The sequence below is a fragment of the Echiichthys vipera genome (genome assembly GCF_963691815.1).
Source record: "Echiichthys vipera genome assembly, chromosome: 13".
In the NCBI taxonomy this organism is placed as follows: Eukaryota; Metazoa; Chordata; class Actinopteri; order Perciformes; family Trachinidae; genus Echiichthys; species Echiichthys vipera.
This window is the reverse complement of record NC_139838.1, coordinates 20,350,565-20,367,687: the sequence shown is the minus strand read 5'-3', so window position 1 is coordinate 20,367,687 and position 17,123 is coordinate 20,350,565. Positions and strand designations below refer to the sequence as shown.

General features: G+C 43.1%; 1 protein-coding gene across 1 annotated transcript in view; it reads right to left on the bottom strand.

The window, feature by feature from the left end:
* Positions 1 to 241: 241 nt before the first annotated feature.
* efna3a (ephrin-A3a) overlaps positions 242 to 17,123 on the bottom strand; it is a gene marked incomplete at its 3' end in the record, with an annotated part of 59,232 nt that continues 42,350 nt past the window's right edge. The window contains exons 2-5 of the mRNA XM_083926291.1: positions 9,685 to 9,986; positions 9,346 to 9,411; positions 7,557 to 7,634; positions 242 to 360 (exon numbers count right to left, since the gene is read on the bottom strand). Of these exons, the coding sequence (XP_083782417.1) occupies positions 242 to 360; positions 7,557 to 7,634; positions 9,346 to 9,411; positions 9,685 to 9,986 (565 nt within the window). The remainder of the gene's footprint in view (positions 361 to 7,556; positions 7,635 to 9,345; positions 9,412 to 9,684; positions 9,987 to 17,123) is intronic.

Genomic DNA, 17,123 nt, shown 5'->3' with positions numbered 1-17,123 from the left:
AACACATGGAGTGTCAAAATACACTGGTGTGAATATGACAGCAAAAAGGCCTCTCCTTTTAAAAAGTCTAGTTAAGTTAAGTTCAAGGATTTTTCTTTTAGTGATCGTGGTTCTGTTGCACTTCTGCTTGATCCTCTTCTGTGTTTCTGCCAACCTTCACAACAACAACTTGGTGGATACAAAGCCCTTTGGACGAGGCAGTCCCAGCCATGCATGAAGTGTCACTCACGGTTACAAGTCGCTAGGACAAAAGCACGGCAGACACAAGCAGCATCGCCACAGTGAAAAGAAGGCGGTCACGTGATGGGCTGCTGCCACTGACGCTTTTCTCCAGTTTGGGAACTTCAGGGTTAAACTCATCTGGAGAGAAAGCCACAGAACACGAGAAAGTGAGAAAAAGAGAAGAACGTGAGTGTGAATTAGGCAGAGAGATAGTGTGCCAGACAGGAAATGAACCATTACTACATTATTAATTCATCAATCTAAAAGCAATGTGTGATGCATGCAAATTATGCTCTAACATATGCAGAGAAAGAGACATCATGCAATTATCAACAAACCGCCAATTATCATCACCGCGACTACATATGGCCGTTTTCCCCCGTGGGATGGAACATTAAAAACACTTTTATTTCTGATCTGTTGTTTTCTTTTCATGTATTCTTCTTTTTCACACTAATGATGTTTTTATCCGAGTGGGATTTCAATCAAACCAAATTACTATGGCCTTGCTATTGATTAGACACAACAGAACATTAGCTGGAGGGGAAAGACGCAGAAAGATCTGCGAGAACACATTTTGTAATATTTGGTAAATAAGTGGATTAAACTGAGTCATCATGCTCTGTCTCTACATGTTTCCCATTATATCTAGAGGGTTATTACAAGCTAAATTTAAGCAGAAGAAACCAAACAGAGCTCTGGTGTTTGAATAAATAAATATAAAAACAGCACGGCAGGCTGTATTGAGAGTCAGAAAAACACTATTTTCTATGAAGTATACACACTAAGTGCAGAAGAAAGATGCAATTTCTTCCTGACATCAGTCACATTAGCCCACATCAGACATAAAAGATTGATGAAGGTGAAGGGAGGATTGATGGAGGAGATGGTGTTACATTTTATCATTAGGACATTATTTGAGTGAACAGCTTAGAATCGCGCTGGAAAGATGAAAAATACTTGTTTTGCAACAAGAAGGGTATATATCTATTTGACAATAAGTGCCCAAAAACTGACAAAATCTTCATGTTTGTCTATCAAAATCCCATTACTTTAACTTTATTATGTTGTCATCTTAATGTCCCAGACAGAGCGTAAAAGTCCCAGCTGGTATATCGTCTTCCATCACATCAAACTGACTTTCCAAAGTAAATAAATCACATTAAAGAGGTAAGATGTCTTAAAAAAATGCTGGTTCACTGTGACGTTAAAGACTTGTCTGGAGATTGTTAAATACAAGGAGACAGTAATTGGCAACAAGTAAAAACAAGGCATGTGATAAGACATAACAATGGCATGACAGCTGATGTTTGGTGAGTGTATGGAATTTTGTTGTTGCCGCCTGAGAGGAAACCATCCGACCTCTCTGGTTTGTCCTGGTTGTGAGCGACTCTTGTCCACGTCAGAGTTGTTCTTACGAAACACAAGGCATCTGTCTGCAGCAATGACGCACAACACTGACATTCACACCGGGATGAACTCAAACTGAAAACAGTCAGTCAAGGCATGAGGGAGAATATAAACCAGCACTGCCTCAGGTAGGGCCCACAGGTCACGGTGGAGCCTTCACACCATCCCGTTTGTCTCTCCAAAAAAGATTTCATCAGCGAGGCTCCAGAAATATAATGTACACTCAGTGACCAGAAGAAAAGACAGCCTGTCCCTGCAGAAAAAGTGAGCGCTCCCTCGCTTTTACACAAACAAGTACATGCAGCCACAACTCCATTTCCACAGTTTCATCTGAACTGATTCACTTCGAGTGATGTTACAGACTTTATTTGTGGGAGCCAGGAGCTTTGACAGTCACAAAGCTGCACAATATGCACTTCTTCAAAACCCTTGCTATTTAGGGAGGGCCGCCCTTGGAAGATGAATGTGGGGAACGTCTGGCGCCTCGGGCCATAACAAGTTATCAAAAGGTCCACAGTATGACACCTAACATCACAGTACAAATGTGAGATGCAGCAATCAATTTCCGAGCCCACAATCTAGTACAGTCTCGTCTGTATGGGGTGAAACAACAGAGGAGCACAGGGGGTAGCTCTCCTGTCCACGGAAAACCGCCCGAGGCATTTACAGTGAGATAAGAAACATCAGCTCTAGACTGTTGATGAGTGGAAGAAGGTTGTCTGGTCTGATAAATCTTCATGCCGACTACACCACAACAATGGTAGGCTCGCAATGATGTGTAAGCAACACGAGAGGATGGACACATCAGGTATGGTTACAGCCCTAAAGGTCATCACAGGAAAATAGAAATAGAAAGAGTGATTCAGCTGAACGTTCTAGTTAGACCACAAACACATCCAACAACTCTTTAACATGTAAACGTTTTCCATTGTCGTGAAAAACCTAATGCTCCTAGCAACTGCTAACATAGCTTTCGTGTATATGTAATATTGTGAATGATGTATCACTCAGTATTGATTAGTTAAAACAAAACCACCAAATAATCCCCCAGCCCCAAAACAAAAAGGGAGACTTTAAGCAGCGAAGGTTGAAGGGATGACGGCTGATTTTCTGTACCCACCGTCCCTTGTCCTCCAACCGTCCCTTCAACTGTCCCTTCAACCGTCCCTTCAACCATCCCTTCAACCATCCCTTCAACCGTCTCTTCAACCACCACTTCAACCTTCTCTTCAACCATCCCTTCAACCGTCTCTTCAACCACCACTTCAACCGTCTCTTCAACCACCACTTCAACGTCTCTTCAACCACCGCTTCAGCCGCCGCTTCAGCCGCCGCTTCAGCCGCCGCTTCAGCCGCCGCTTCAGCCGTCGCTTCAGCCGTCGCTTCAGCCGTCGCTTCAGCCGTCGCTTCAGCCGTCGCTTCAACCGTCGCTTCAACCGTCGCTTTAACCGTCGCTTTAACCGTCGCTTTAACCGTCGCTTTAACCGTCGCTTTAACCGCCTCTTTAACCGTCGCTTCAATCGTCGCTTCAACTGTCGCTTCAACTGTCGCTTCAACCGTCCCTTCAACCATCACTGTTTAAGGTCCCTATGGGCTAGGAGGGTACATATCCGTTGTTAAAGAGAAACTGTACCCATTTAAATCCAGGTCTGTGTCATGGGTATGTGGGCTCTGTTTTCAGATGAGTGTGTCCCGTGTTTGTCCCCGCGGAGCAGAGCAGCAAAGATTTGCTGCTGAAAATACGCACTTCGTGTCATTCGGTGTATTTTTGGCAGGTCTCCCATGCCCGTTTCAATTGTGCTGGTCACTGAGTGTACAGACTGCACATGTAAGACGAAGTGTTTAGGTTTGCTCGGTGCATCACCACTATATCTTATGACTGATTTTGAGAAAATCTGCACATAACAAGTCACCCGGAACAGATGAATCAAGGGTGCCGGTGCCTATTGATGCAACTTTGAATGATCTGTTTACGGCTGTATTTTCTGCTCCACCACCTTATCTATATTGCTCTTCTACTGCTGGAGACACTCAATAAAGGAGGAAAGTGTTTATGTCACCGATGGAGGAATACTCAGTGTATACTAGGCTTTGCTGCAGGAATCTATAAGGCTATGATTTATTCAAGCAGCAAGACTGATGATGAACTGGTGTGGCACATTTGTGGCAACAAGCCGTGGGTTAGAGAGTTTTGATGTCATACCATGACGAATCCCTGCTCTGTAGAACAGACGTGTGTTTCCAAGGGTTTAGAGAGTTTAAATAATGAAAGAGAAGCATCAAGTCAACTCACACTTTTCACAAATTGTGTCTTGTTGTTGTAGTTCATGTTACATAATGGACTCACCAAAGTAATTGCCAAGATATGGAAACACTTTCTAATGGGGCAAAAAAAAAAAAGGCAAGCGAGTCAGATGATCAGACAGGTTGTTAAGAAGCCAACAGCGTCCCATTTCACCAAAGTGATTCACACGCTCTGTCTGCACACAGATTGCAAATGGTGGCAGCGTCTCATTTCACCAATGATAAACTGTGATGATTACAGCAAACAGCCTGAGTTATATGTTTTAGTGTTGGACTCCATTTCTTCTTTTTCTCCCGATTAAATGATCTTAGCCCTGCTCATGTTTCAGGCCATGTCCGACATCCTCACCATGTTTCCAGATCTCAGCAATGACCTTAACATGACCTGATTACTAACAGGGCTGCACCGGTGAGATCGAAGTTTCACTGAACGTTCACAGTGGAATACTAAATCAACATTTGAGTGCTGTGCTCCGGTTGGTCGATCGGACAAATATACTGGCTGAGTACATTGGCGGCTATTTTTTTTGGGGGGGAGGGGTGATTTTTGTCTTTTTTTTTTTTGCTAATTTCATTGCTTGCCTCTGAAAAACGAGCTGTGCTGAACAGCATCTCTCACTCTGCTCTCACAAAGAGGCCGGCAACATCACAGAGAGAACGGGGGGACAGAAAGCGTGTAGAGCCACTATCATATTTGCACATTCTTCCAAACGCCTGGTGGTTGGTGAACGTTGAGACTAATCAAGACTGTTTAGGTGAGTTTTATTTTGTTTCTGGTGAGTATGAATGAATGAGTTTGAATGTTTTACAATGAGTTAACAAGGCAATTCAGCAAGTCGGTTCAGTGAAAGAGAGAAATGGGAATTCAAAGTCTTTTTCTGTTAAATAAAATAGGTGTAAGAACATTTCCTTTCTTGACATTTTTTTAGTTTATTTAGTTTATTTATTAGACTAAAAAAGCTGAGAAAGTTTGCAGAATGTAGCGCAACTCAAACACATCTCCCAGCTGAAGCGTTCGGGCTGGGCGATATGGGCAAGATCTTCTATCCCGATATACTGTAGGTCGATTCATGTCTCTGTAATGATAAATATCACGGTATAGCATGTTTTCTGGTAATTCAATAAATAAGTAAATTGTTTATGAAATAACCACATGGTAAAACCTATTTTTGCATACTCCTGTGTGAGTCAAAATGGACATAACATGTGAGGATCAGAATGTAAAGTCTCGTCCAAATGACGTAAATATTTCTGTAACACAACGATAGAAAATGATAAAAACAATTATACAATAGACATTTTTATATTGTTTTGACAATATATATATTGTCATATTGCCCAGCCCTAGGGGACGTCATAAAATACAATAAAGTTCATTTGAAAACCTCAATGGAATCTTCAAATCTTAAAAAAGACCCATAAAACATATGGCTGAACCTACAGCATAGACCAGATTTATCCTTAGACACTCTGTTTAAAAAAAAAAGAAAAAAGAAAATGTGACGTAGAAGGAAAGCTAATAATAAAGTAACGAGCATGGCAGCACGTCCAAACATATGTGGAGAGAGAGGTAGGAGATTTGTTTGTTGCTAAGCCAGTCTGTAGGCTGGTCTGGTCCTGAGGCTGAGTCAGAGAGTGGGTGTCCAGCGGTCAGCAAGGCCATGAGGGGTACGAGTTGTTTTTATATGTGTTTCTGTGTGTCCTCATTTTGTTATTCCTCCAAATGTATTCAGCAAAATGCATCACAATGCTAGAGGCTATAATCTTTTATGATTCCCTGCCAGTGTGTGTGTGTGTGTTTTTATATTAAATTCTACGTAAGCTCGAGCCGGAGTTACTGCTGAGCAATTCGCCCACCACTGAGCTTTTCTTTCTTCCTCTGCCCCTTCTCTCTCTGTCTCTACCTTATCTCTGCCTCTTTCTGACAGGCTTTCTCCTGCTGCATTTCTCTTTCACTGCCTCCTTCCTGTCTTTTATATCTGTGACTTTCCCTGTCTCACTCTTTCAAGCCTCCCCCTGCCTCCTCGTCTCTCTGTTTTGCCCTCTCACTCTCTCTCTCTCTGAAGGTACTCATGCTGATGGCTCAAGAGCTCTCTTCGCTCCATCGAAAAACTGGTCTCAGTTTCCATCTCAGGCAGGTCACACTCTCTTAGCCCTCGTCACAGACTGCCCACAGCTCCCAGAAACAAGCATACTAAATGATTCCCGGCAAGTGGCTTTTGTGAGAAAGAAAAATAGAGGGTTTATGTAACCACTCAGCTGCACAATTGACTTGCTCGCTGACATGTTTTCTCTTTAGGCAAACATGGACCTTTCATTCCTTACAAGACCTCTACTGACCTTCTGGAGGTTTTACCTGTGTGTGTGTGTGTGTGTGTGTGTGTGTGTGTGTGTGTGTGTGTGTGTCTGTGTGTGTGTGTGTGTGTGTGTGTGTGTGCGTGTGTGTGTGTGGGTTGTTTTGTAATTCTGGCTTAATATTACCCATTACCCAACATAACTTAGTATATCTGCAATGCTGAGTAATAAATTGATCGAATACTCATGCTCTTTTGTTCTAGTGCTCCCCAAATGTGTACTGTATACGTCGCTGTGTGCAACTCATTAAAATATTCTTTACGTTAGGCAACATGAGGCCAGAGATCGCTGTGGCACTAAAAACAGTCAGCGTCCTGTCATGACTGAATTAATGTTACTACAGGAATGAGAAATTAACTGTAAAATAAGGTAATTATCTGCACCGGTACCGTTTCAAAGTATTGGCTCCTTGCTTCCATGTTACTTTCGGGATTATGATGCTATCATAACTGATAGAGATGATGTTCAAAACTGCAAAAAATAAGACCCAAATTATAACTATTGTGCAACATACTGTAGTTCTCCCCTCCCAAACAAAGAAGAGTTAAATCTCAGGCAAGATGGCGGCAAACAAAAACAGGGATTTATTCATCTCGTAGTGCGCCTAACTTTAGTGGATCAAACATATCGGGAGTGGAATTGTCATCTGCAGATGTTCTGTTCATAAATGTGCACAAAAAATATTAGGCTGATGGGTGCAGCAGTTTGTGAGTTTAGCTGCGGACAGACAGACAGACAGATGAGCATGAGCATGTATATACACACACACACACACACACACACACACACACACACACACACACACACACACACACACACACACACGCGTTCAAATGCATGATCCCCTCCAGGTTTACGTAAAGTAAAATTACCCTTTAACGTTGTATAATACAGTTTGTAAATGATGGGTTCAAGTGGGTTCATTTGTTTATGTACATATGAGTGTTTTTACACAGATGCCTGTGAATTCAGTATGTACATAAGAAACTAAGAGTACGTCATTACTGCTGAATCATTGAAATTGCATTATTCATGGTCTTTCCCATACTGCCCAATTCTCAAGAGCAGAAAATAAAGGTTTTACTCATCAACCAACTATGGTCTGTGGATTTTTCCTTTGCCAACCATAGAATAAAAAAAAATCACTAACAAAAGGTTGGTTCCTTTCCACAATGATTGGGACACAAATCGAGCTTTGCAGCTTCAGCCAAATATTGACCAGCATCTGGAAATTGGCTGCTGTTCATTTCGAGCAACTCACTCACCAATGTTGTGTATTTTGATGTTTGGCCTGACTGTGTAGTCGGGAGAGGTCTGACTGGAGTCATCATCTGCCTGGGAAACTGAGAAACACACCACATATACACACACAAAGACAGCAAAGAAAGAAGAGAATAAAAAGCAGAGGAGAGAAAAAAAAGGTGTGGGGAGAGAGAGAGAGAGAGAGAGAGAGAGAGAGAGAGAGAGAGAGAGAGAAAGAGAGAGAGAGAGAGAGAGAGAGAGAGAGAGAGAGAGAGAGAGAGAGAGAGAGAGAGAGAGAGAGAGAGTGAGAGAGAGAGAGAAACAGGGAGAGAAACAACTCATTAAAATGACAAGACTTGGTAAATGTGCATTTCAGGCACCACTAAATTGTATACAGATATAGCAGAGCATGGAGCAGTTGGTGTGCCACTGCCATCTGAGAAAGCATGAAGAAATCCTGGACTTCCATCTGAAGATTAAAAGCATCTGAAACCGGTGGACAGAAATCCTGTTTACATTTACTCTTCGTCTAGACATACAATTCCATCCAGTCTGCATTGCCAAATTATCCATGAATGAATGATGTGTGGGTTTGGTGATGTGTATACGTCTTTCCTGCTATTTTTAAAACTTAATATGTGTGTTTTCGTTAGCCTGTGATTCTGATGCACAGTTAGGAGGATGAAACCGTGTTTACAGAGAATCTACATAGAAGCTGGTAGCAATTAAGATGTAGCTCTTCGCGGATATAAAGCATATGGCATAAAAATGCACATTTCATCTTATCTTGAAGTCTTGTAAGGGTTAAGGTGGGAACCATGCAGAGAAAATGAAAATGGTCTGGATTTGATAGCAAGCTGTTAAAATGACCTTGCTGAGTAAAGGCTGCGGATTGTAAACTAACTAAATGCACCGATGCACACAGCATAGCCATTCATGCACACATTAAAAAGATTTACGGCCGAGAAAACTACCATGTGCAGGCACACGCACGCGCTCAAACTCCTACACTTCGAAACACACACAGCGGTGCACACAAACGCACACAGAAGCAAATGGATGCGTGGCATACACATCAATAGATTAGCTGTGACATCGGGATGGGGTGGTGGGTGTTAAGGTGATGTGTACACAGGGGCTGACACTGGCCTGAGTGTGGGATGTATTAGTGCTGACAAGGTTAGAGGAGAAGGGGAGGCTTTCAGCACTGGGCTGCCTGATCAAAGGCCTGCAGGGGAGAGAGCAGGCTACCGGGTAAAAATAACACGCACACTATACAGGGCAGCAGGCATCAGAGAGCCAGAGAGAGAGGAGAAGAGGTAGACAGTGGGGGAGAAGGAGGGGGGAGGAGATGGTCAAGACAGCTGAGTGAGAGAGAGAGAGGGAGAAAAGGAGAGCAGAGAGAGCTGAATCTTGCAGCTGAATCCGTTTTTTTCCCTTTTACATCTTTTGTGTGGATTCACAATAGCGTGCCATTCACAGAGAGAGAGATAGAACATTACTGTAATAGCACTGAGACAGGGAATAACATTAAGCCATCACTCTCAAAGTGCTGCTTCGAGGGAAAAGACGCCACCATCAAAAACCTTGCCAAGACACCGTGCGGCAGAAAAGCCTCTCTTTGAGACAAGACTGTCAGATCTTAGTTTTTCCTTTCCTCTGCCTCGTTTCTCTCTGTTTCTGTGTGTGTTTTTGGGAGATAGACAGAGAAAGGAGGGAGAGGAGAGGAAAGTGGAGGTGAAATGACACAGGAAGAGGGAAAATTGTGTGAAATGAGACGTATGGAGGTAAGACAGGTTTGTTGGGTCTCACCGGTGGAGCAGCAGACATAGACCCTCAGTCTCAGGCAGCTGTGGCCGTGGTGGTGGGTGGGCGTGGCTGAAAGAGAGAGCAAACACACATACACACACACACGTCAACCTTGTGCCCTCTGCAGGCCGCACCACCCAGCAGTGCAAACTGCAGCTATGAAACTGAGCAACTGCCTGTCCTCAGCTGAACTTCCAGAATCTATTAGCAACACCCACATGCCATCAATACATGTGGGTGACAGAAGCTGAAGAGAAGATATTAAAATGTCGGATGTTCACCACTCTCAGTCTTTTTTTCGATCCATCACAATAAACCAGCGGCTATACCGGCCTGACTCACAGATGTAGTAGTACTCCTGGCCCACGTTGAACTCGTAGCCCAACGAGAATGCGCTGTAGCGCTGGAACTTCTCAGAGAACTTGATGGGAGCGTGGGGCGCGTGGGGTCGGTTGCACTCCCAGCGTTTGAAGCCCAGCTGGGGGTCACAGGTGCGGTAGCCACGGTAGCTGACCATGTAGAGGATGTACTGCTCGGCCACAGTGCGCTCTAACGTACTCCGTTGGCTGGTGTTATAGTGTGGGCAGTAGATGTCCAGGTAATCATTGACGCTGACCTGCACTGTGTATCCCTCTCTCCGGAGCCTGAATGAAAATACAGACAGATAGAGGAGATAAAGGAGTGGAATAAAGAAAGAAGGAAAGACAAGACAGAAATGTGGATAAGTAACCAGGACCAAAAAATAATTAATTGTCTTCATTATCTGTTAAAGAAATAGTTTGACATTTGGAGCCTTGTCCTCAGTGTGAGGTTGCCAGGCAACCAGACTTCAGGAAATCACTTCTCTCAGCCAAGAAATAATCCGGCACATAACACCCCATAAAAACTGCTACTTTACACAAATAAAACAAACTAAAACATGTAAATGAGTGAGATTTAGAGGTGCTCCTAGGTGGATTTTTGCACCTTTGGACAGAGACAGGCTAGCTGTTTAGCCCTGTAGCTGGACCATCTTTCAGCTGTAGCTTCATATTAAACTGGCAGACTTAAAAATGATTTTGATCTTCTCTTCTCTTCTGCAAGACAGCAATTAATATAATTAAACGTGGAAATATTCCTCCTCAGTTATCTTTACAATTAATCGATCCTTCAGTTCATAAAACATCAAACAATAATGAAATGATGTCTTCAAAAGAACAGTCACAGAGAAAGACACTCAGCATAAAAGCAACACAAAGAAACCAGGAAGAGCTATGGGCTTTTCCCTCAGCGCACATTAACACCCTCTTCTTTTCAAGAGAGAAACTATTACACCTTTCGCCTCCCTCTGCATATAAAAAACACATTTCCTCACTCTCGTGGCGAGTGCTGAGAATGATAATCTGCACTCCCCCCTGAGCCAGCTTCCGGCCGGGTCATTGAGGCGGAAGGAGATCCTGTCAGTGGCGATGTTTGCTCCGGCCGCAGGGGAACCGGCCTGTACACGGCCCATATGATGGCCACTGCTCCCCCGGAAGCCGCTACTGATGGAGGAGCAGGCTGTTAGCAGGTAAAGAGGGCCACTCTAAGGTTGAGCATCTATGTGTGTGTGTGTGTGTGTGTGTGTGTGTGTGTGTGTGTGTGTGTGTGTGTGTGTGTGTGCGCGATGTACATGACAGTACAGCTGATTCAAGACTCCTCACTGAACAACTGAGGTGATGATGTGATATGATTTCATATTCAGCTGCCACGCTGTGATCTTCACTGCTTATAATACTAAGTATACTTATTATGTAAATTACACAATCTGTAATTAAACAAAGTAGGAGTCATTAGAAGGGCTTCTGCAGGTGAGCTGATGAGATGGGAATTGTCCTTGACTGCAGTGATGTGTAACATGCACCGAGTACAGCTGTAATGACTCATTTGCACCACTAGGTGGAGGTATTGCGCCGCCTTGTGTTTAAATGGCAAACCTTCCCTCTTTCTCCCCTGCAATCATTTTTCTCCCTCACTCCTGGTTGTCTCCTCTTTCTTTCACATTTTCTGTCACACACAAACAAAGAAGCACACACTTAGACACACAGCAATCACTCACTGCATGTACATTGTGCCTACACACACACACACACACACACACACACGCACGCACGCACGCACACACACACACACACACACACACGCATATGTTACTAGGTCAGGCCTCCAGAGAGATTATTATTCAATTACAAAATGTGGATCAGAAATGTCATAACACCTCTCCCTCTTCTTCTGTCTCGCCATCTTTCTCACTGTGGCATTACCAATGCTCCTTTTTTCGGGATCCTCTCTGCCTTCTCATCTCCACCCATCTCTTCATTGTCATCCATGCTGTGGCAGATGAATATCAATTCTCTTAACCAGTGTTCTTTTTGGGCCATCAATCTTATCTGAGCTTTCTATCCCCGGTGCTCAGATGTGAGATGACAGACTTTTGTCTTGCGGTGTTGTGGAAAGAGACAACACAGCTATGCTTCAAAGGGACTATATTTAGAGAGGGGTGTTGGTGGTGGTGGAGGAGGGGAGGAAGTTTGAGATGGGGGGAGAGCGGTGGGGCATAGATAGATAAAGCGGTACAATGGGTGCGGGATATAGAGAATAGTAAGCAGATAGACCTAAGATGAAAGTGGGAGAAAGACGGGGTGTGTTGAATATGAAAACACACCACGAGGAGGATCCTGGATGCGAGTGGCGACTGAGGCAGATATTGAGAAATAGGTGAGAGGACAGCGGTGTGCAAGAGGGAGCAAGAGCAGGAGGAAGAGTGTGTGTGTCTGTGTTTGAGCACTCAATAGTATTTATGGAAAAACGCTCCTGGGTGACACAGTAGAGCAAATGCAGCTAACTCACCGGCGAAGCATTGTTCGTGTTTTGAATTTTACCAGCTGGAAAAACAGAAAAATTCATGTATATGAGAGGCTGCTAAAATGGACAATATCAACTCATTTGTTGCATCCATGTGGCTTGAGTGTGCAAGCTGTGGACAAAGATTCAGTTCGTTATCAATATTATTTTCTATATTTTTTGAATTTATTGCAAGATAAAAAAATAACAGAGCAACAAAAAATGAACAAAACAAAACAAACAGATACAGGACAGGCGATGTCAGTTGTCGTGTGTGTGTGTGTGTGTGTGTGTGTGTGTGTGTGTGGTCATTCAAGGTAGGAACAAAGTCTAGAAAGTAAAGGTGTCTCTAATAATGATAATAATAATACCAAGAACACCATGAGGGAAATATAGAGCAGTGCAGCATGGTCAGCAGTTTTCTTTTGTAGTTATCAATAAAAAAAAAAGTTTCATTAAAGTATTGATTGTTTAGTCTATAAAATGTCAGGAAGAGGAAAAGAATGACTGTTACAACCTCACACACAAATGATGCTCAGATAATCCTACCATTTGAGCATCACATTTGGGATTTTTAGAAAATATTTCCTTGCTTGATAAATAACTTAAATAACTACCAGTAATTGATTATCAAAATAGTTATTGATTAGTTTTTCTGCTGCTCAACGAATCGTTGCAGCCTAGATGAAGATGCGCACCTGTTACTTTACTGTTTACTGTTTTGGTTATCACTTAGCCTCAGCAGACATGGCTACGCAGCAGGGAGGATCATTTGTTCATACTGTAAGTCGGCACTAGAGGAAGCGGGAGAAGAAAGGAAGGGGAGGAGGAAAAACTGACTCTGGAGGAAGAGAAGGTAAGGTGGTGAAGAAGGGGAAAACACTAGACTGAATGGGAGGAGTGAGAAGAACAGGCTGGCTGGGTGCTCTAGGTGTACAATGTTATATAAGCAGTCTACTTAGTGGCACAAGACAGAAAGGTTGCAGGGCAGAGAGGAATGGAGAGAGGAGAGGAAACAGAAGAAGGGGGTGAAAGGAGATTTAATAACTTACAGTGGGGGGGGGGGGGGGTGGGGGTGAGGAAAGGAAAATGCATTGAATGATGACAACAAAGAGGAAGGTGCAGAAAGGGTTGGCAGAGGCCCAGACAGAGACATAGTGCTCCCCGGGGATGAACATATATGTGGTGAAAGTGCATAAAAAAGACTGATGGCTCTCATTCTCTCTCTTTTCCTGCATCTCGTTCCGTCTCCCTCCAACTCTCTTCCTCTCTTTCCGCTGTCTATTGTCTCTGTGGCGGTTTTGCTGTCTCATCATCATTTTCCTATGAGTAGGAGTGCGCAGCTAGTTAGCAAAGGCTGCACAAGCTGGTGAAGACTGCCAGGGGAGGCAGATAGCAGGGGAGAGAGAGAGAGAGAGAGAGAGAGAGAGAGAGAGAGAGAGAGAGAGAGAGAGAGAGAGAGAGAGGAGGAGGAGGTGGGGGAGAACAAGCGAGGTAGACAAAGATAGCACCACTGCACCTTTCACATCTGCGCTAAAAAGAGTCTTTGGAGAATACTGCCGGTATCAATAAATAACAATGGGAAGGTATAGCGCTACAGCTAAAAGACACTTAAAAATATACAGTGGGAAAAAACAGGGCATCTCCAACAGTCACAGGAAATCTACGATTCCTGTAGGAAAAAATAAACCAAACATCATAAAGAATCATTTGTAAGGAACAAAAGTGAGGCATTATCAGGAAATATTTCCCTCACTTTCCACACGAGTGGTGCCAATCATTTTTTTGTTTTGCTTCACTGTGTTTCAAACTTAAACAAATCTGTGTCCTCTGTCATTTTTCTGTATAATAATTTTGCAAGATAGCATCAAAGCAGAAGCATGAGCGCTTGCTGACTTTCAAGGAAAAATAATAACAGTGCAATTGTGTTGTGTGCCCCCCCCCCCCCCCCCCCCCCCCCATGCCCACTGACATGAATGGATATGAAAAGTCTAAACCCACCAAGGTATTCTTCAAAGTCTGAAGTTAGTGCTGTTTGTTCTGCTGTGGGTTCGCCCTACATTACTGCCAGAGGCTCCAACTGTTTTCAGAAATCCATTAAAAACAGCTGGAAGACACACGTTGTTGCTTTAGTCCAACTTGGCAGGAGAAAAGACACAATAGTGGTGACTGTGGAGGACAAAAAAGCACTTGTGTGTGTCAATGCTGATAGGTAGTGTAAAGAATACAATTACACCAGTATTTTTTTCTTAACAAATGCCAATATCAGCAAGTGTTAGAGGCTCAAAATGAAAATGTCACATGAAAGCCAAATAACTGTTGTAAGGCAAACTGTTTAATTGTGTTACTTCCCATGACGTCAAAACTTTGCTTTATTTGGCCAGCTTTTTAGTTTCCTCGCAAAGATTTCTAAGATTTGTCCCCCAACTTGTTTTATCTGCTTGTCCATCTACAAAGTTACCCTGAACAGAGCTTTTCCGTGTCAAACGTAGCACCATGGAGAGAGTCTGATTCAATTTAAAGAATCGACCTGTAGTCGCACAGACTATCACACCCGCTGCACCAACAGTAAGTAATCTATGTCTAATTAAAAGTGCAAGCCATGGCTATGTTTGGTGTCTGCATTTTATGTCATTTGGCTTTCCAAGATGGCTGCCATGAAAAAAAGTAGTTCATAAAACTTTTTTAATAAAGCAATTATGTAAAAACCTTGTATTTGCTGTGTACTGTACCTCTACAGACAGCATCACTGTTTTTTCAGAGCTGTAGAAGCTTCTCTCAGCAAAGATGAGGTCAGCGCAACATCATCACTAATGACCTTAAAAACACACTCTCTGGGGTAATCAACATCAGTCTCATCTGGAGGATAAACTACCGATGCACGAAATGGCTTGACTAAAAAGCCATTCACCAATCGTCTGTTTACTACCTACAAGACCCTTCAATCGAGTCCCCTGGCAGGGACAAGCTGGGCTCTGCTGTTTTTTCTCTGTACCTCAGCACCAAAACTCATTACTTGTACAAGCACACATGCGCACAAAGGACATAGACAACCATCAGACATGCATGCGAGCACACACGCACACACTCAAACACAATATCTCCTGTGAGTCGTCACTGATTGAGTTAACGCCGCAATTAACGGTCCGGTTTACAATGTTTCGATCCAAAATGGAGGATTAAGGGTGAGACAAGTGCTGAGCCAGTCCGTAGGAAGAGGCAAACGCTGCAACTCTTTTCTATTACTATTAGACCACTGGGAGTCATCCAGCACTTTCCTCCACAACCTCTGTCCACTCTGGCCTCAGAGAAATTGGGAAGCATTACCTTTTTATATTTACCCATTCCTGTACAAACCTCGCCGCGGCTTATTCCCCCGCCCCGGCCTTCCACCTTTGGTTCCCTCATTCGAGACGCTCTGTCCCATTTCTTTCCTGGCTTTTAATCTAATTCTGGGGAGCTTTGCAATAACGTTTTAACATTTACAGACACCCATACCTGGGAGCTATCTTGTACACCTACATCACCTACAGCATATAGTTCTGCTGAAGAAATTACTAGTCTTGCTCAAGGACACCTTGACAGGAATTACCTTTTAAAGCCGGTCACTTTAACAGAAGGCAGCTCACAAAATCTTAAAGTTAAAAACTGTGATTTAAAATAAAATGGATATCTGTCATCGTATCCACAGTGCTCCACTTCTGGGATAAACTCTTCACTCTGCTACTGAGAAATGCTGAAACGCCAACGCTTTCACATTAATGAATCACCATATCATTCACACTGCATACCAACAACAATGACGTGAAACAGCCTGATAAGTGCAGCATTAAACACTCAATTGCTGCTGTGGTTTGGACATGCAAAAGGTTATGGATTTCACCTTTAAAGGGGTATTTTATTGATCTCCAATCAGTAAAATCCCTTTGCTTTCTCCTCTCGGTGGGAGGTCACAGTGCAGCCTCAGCCCCTTGCGGGGCAGATTCTCGCCGACGCAGGGGCTGATAAATGGATCTTTCACTTAAAGTAAGGACTATATGCTCACTATTACACCCTGCAGTTGAGTTGCCTGTCTCCCCCAGCATCACTCTGGGTGTGCCTTAAAGTGGGAGGGAAGAGGCTTGAGGGACCCATTCAGAAACGTGAAGTATTAGCCAACTTAACTGAGGCAAATGCACCTATGAGAGGAGCGTGCAGTGTCACATATTACGGGAAACAGAATGTCTGGCAGCATAACCAGGATTTATAGTCCAAGCTGGTGGAGGAGATGATGCAGAGATGAGTCAAAAACACAGACCACAAATACAGTACACACAAGGCTCCCAATCTGGGGGTTCGGCCTCTCCAGAGGGGTCACAAGACGATGAACATGATAGCAATTCAGAAAACCAAATATCTGATACAAAGGCTTTATCTAACTAATCCTTTTGTCTGTAACGGCATAGTGAGAAATCCCTTTCACAGTTTATCACAGCCCAAACTTTTTAAAAAAACTTTTTAATAATTGCATTATCCGACCAGCAGTCCAAAACCCCAAAATATTAAATTTACAATGATACAGACACAAAAAAGGCACAATCCATTTTGCTTCTATTTGATACATATATTTATGTATGCTGAGACATGTCTTCTAGCATATTGGATAGTTGAACATCTCTCTCAGCCTTTAAAACTTATTAAAACATATAATGGGAATATATTACTGATTAAAAAGCATTTCATTTGAATTTGTTAGGCCAGAGCTATATGGAATATTAAATCATCCATCTTTGTTCACTGCACTTTAGCCTTTCTTACCCCAGTTATGCGTAAACTACATGTTATGAGCTTCACAAAAATGTGAAATTATCAGTTAACTTCCTGGTATCGGCCACGAGAAGCAGATCGTTATCGATTATGGTGTCAGCTGAGATAAACTT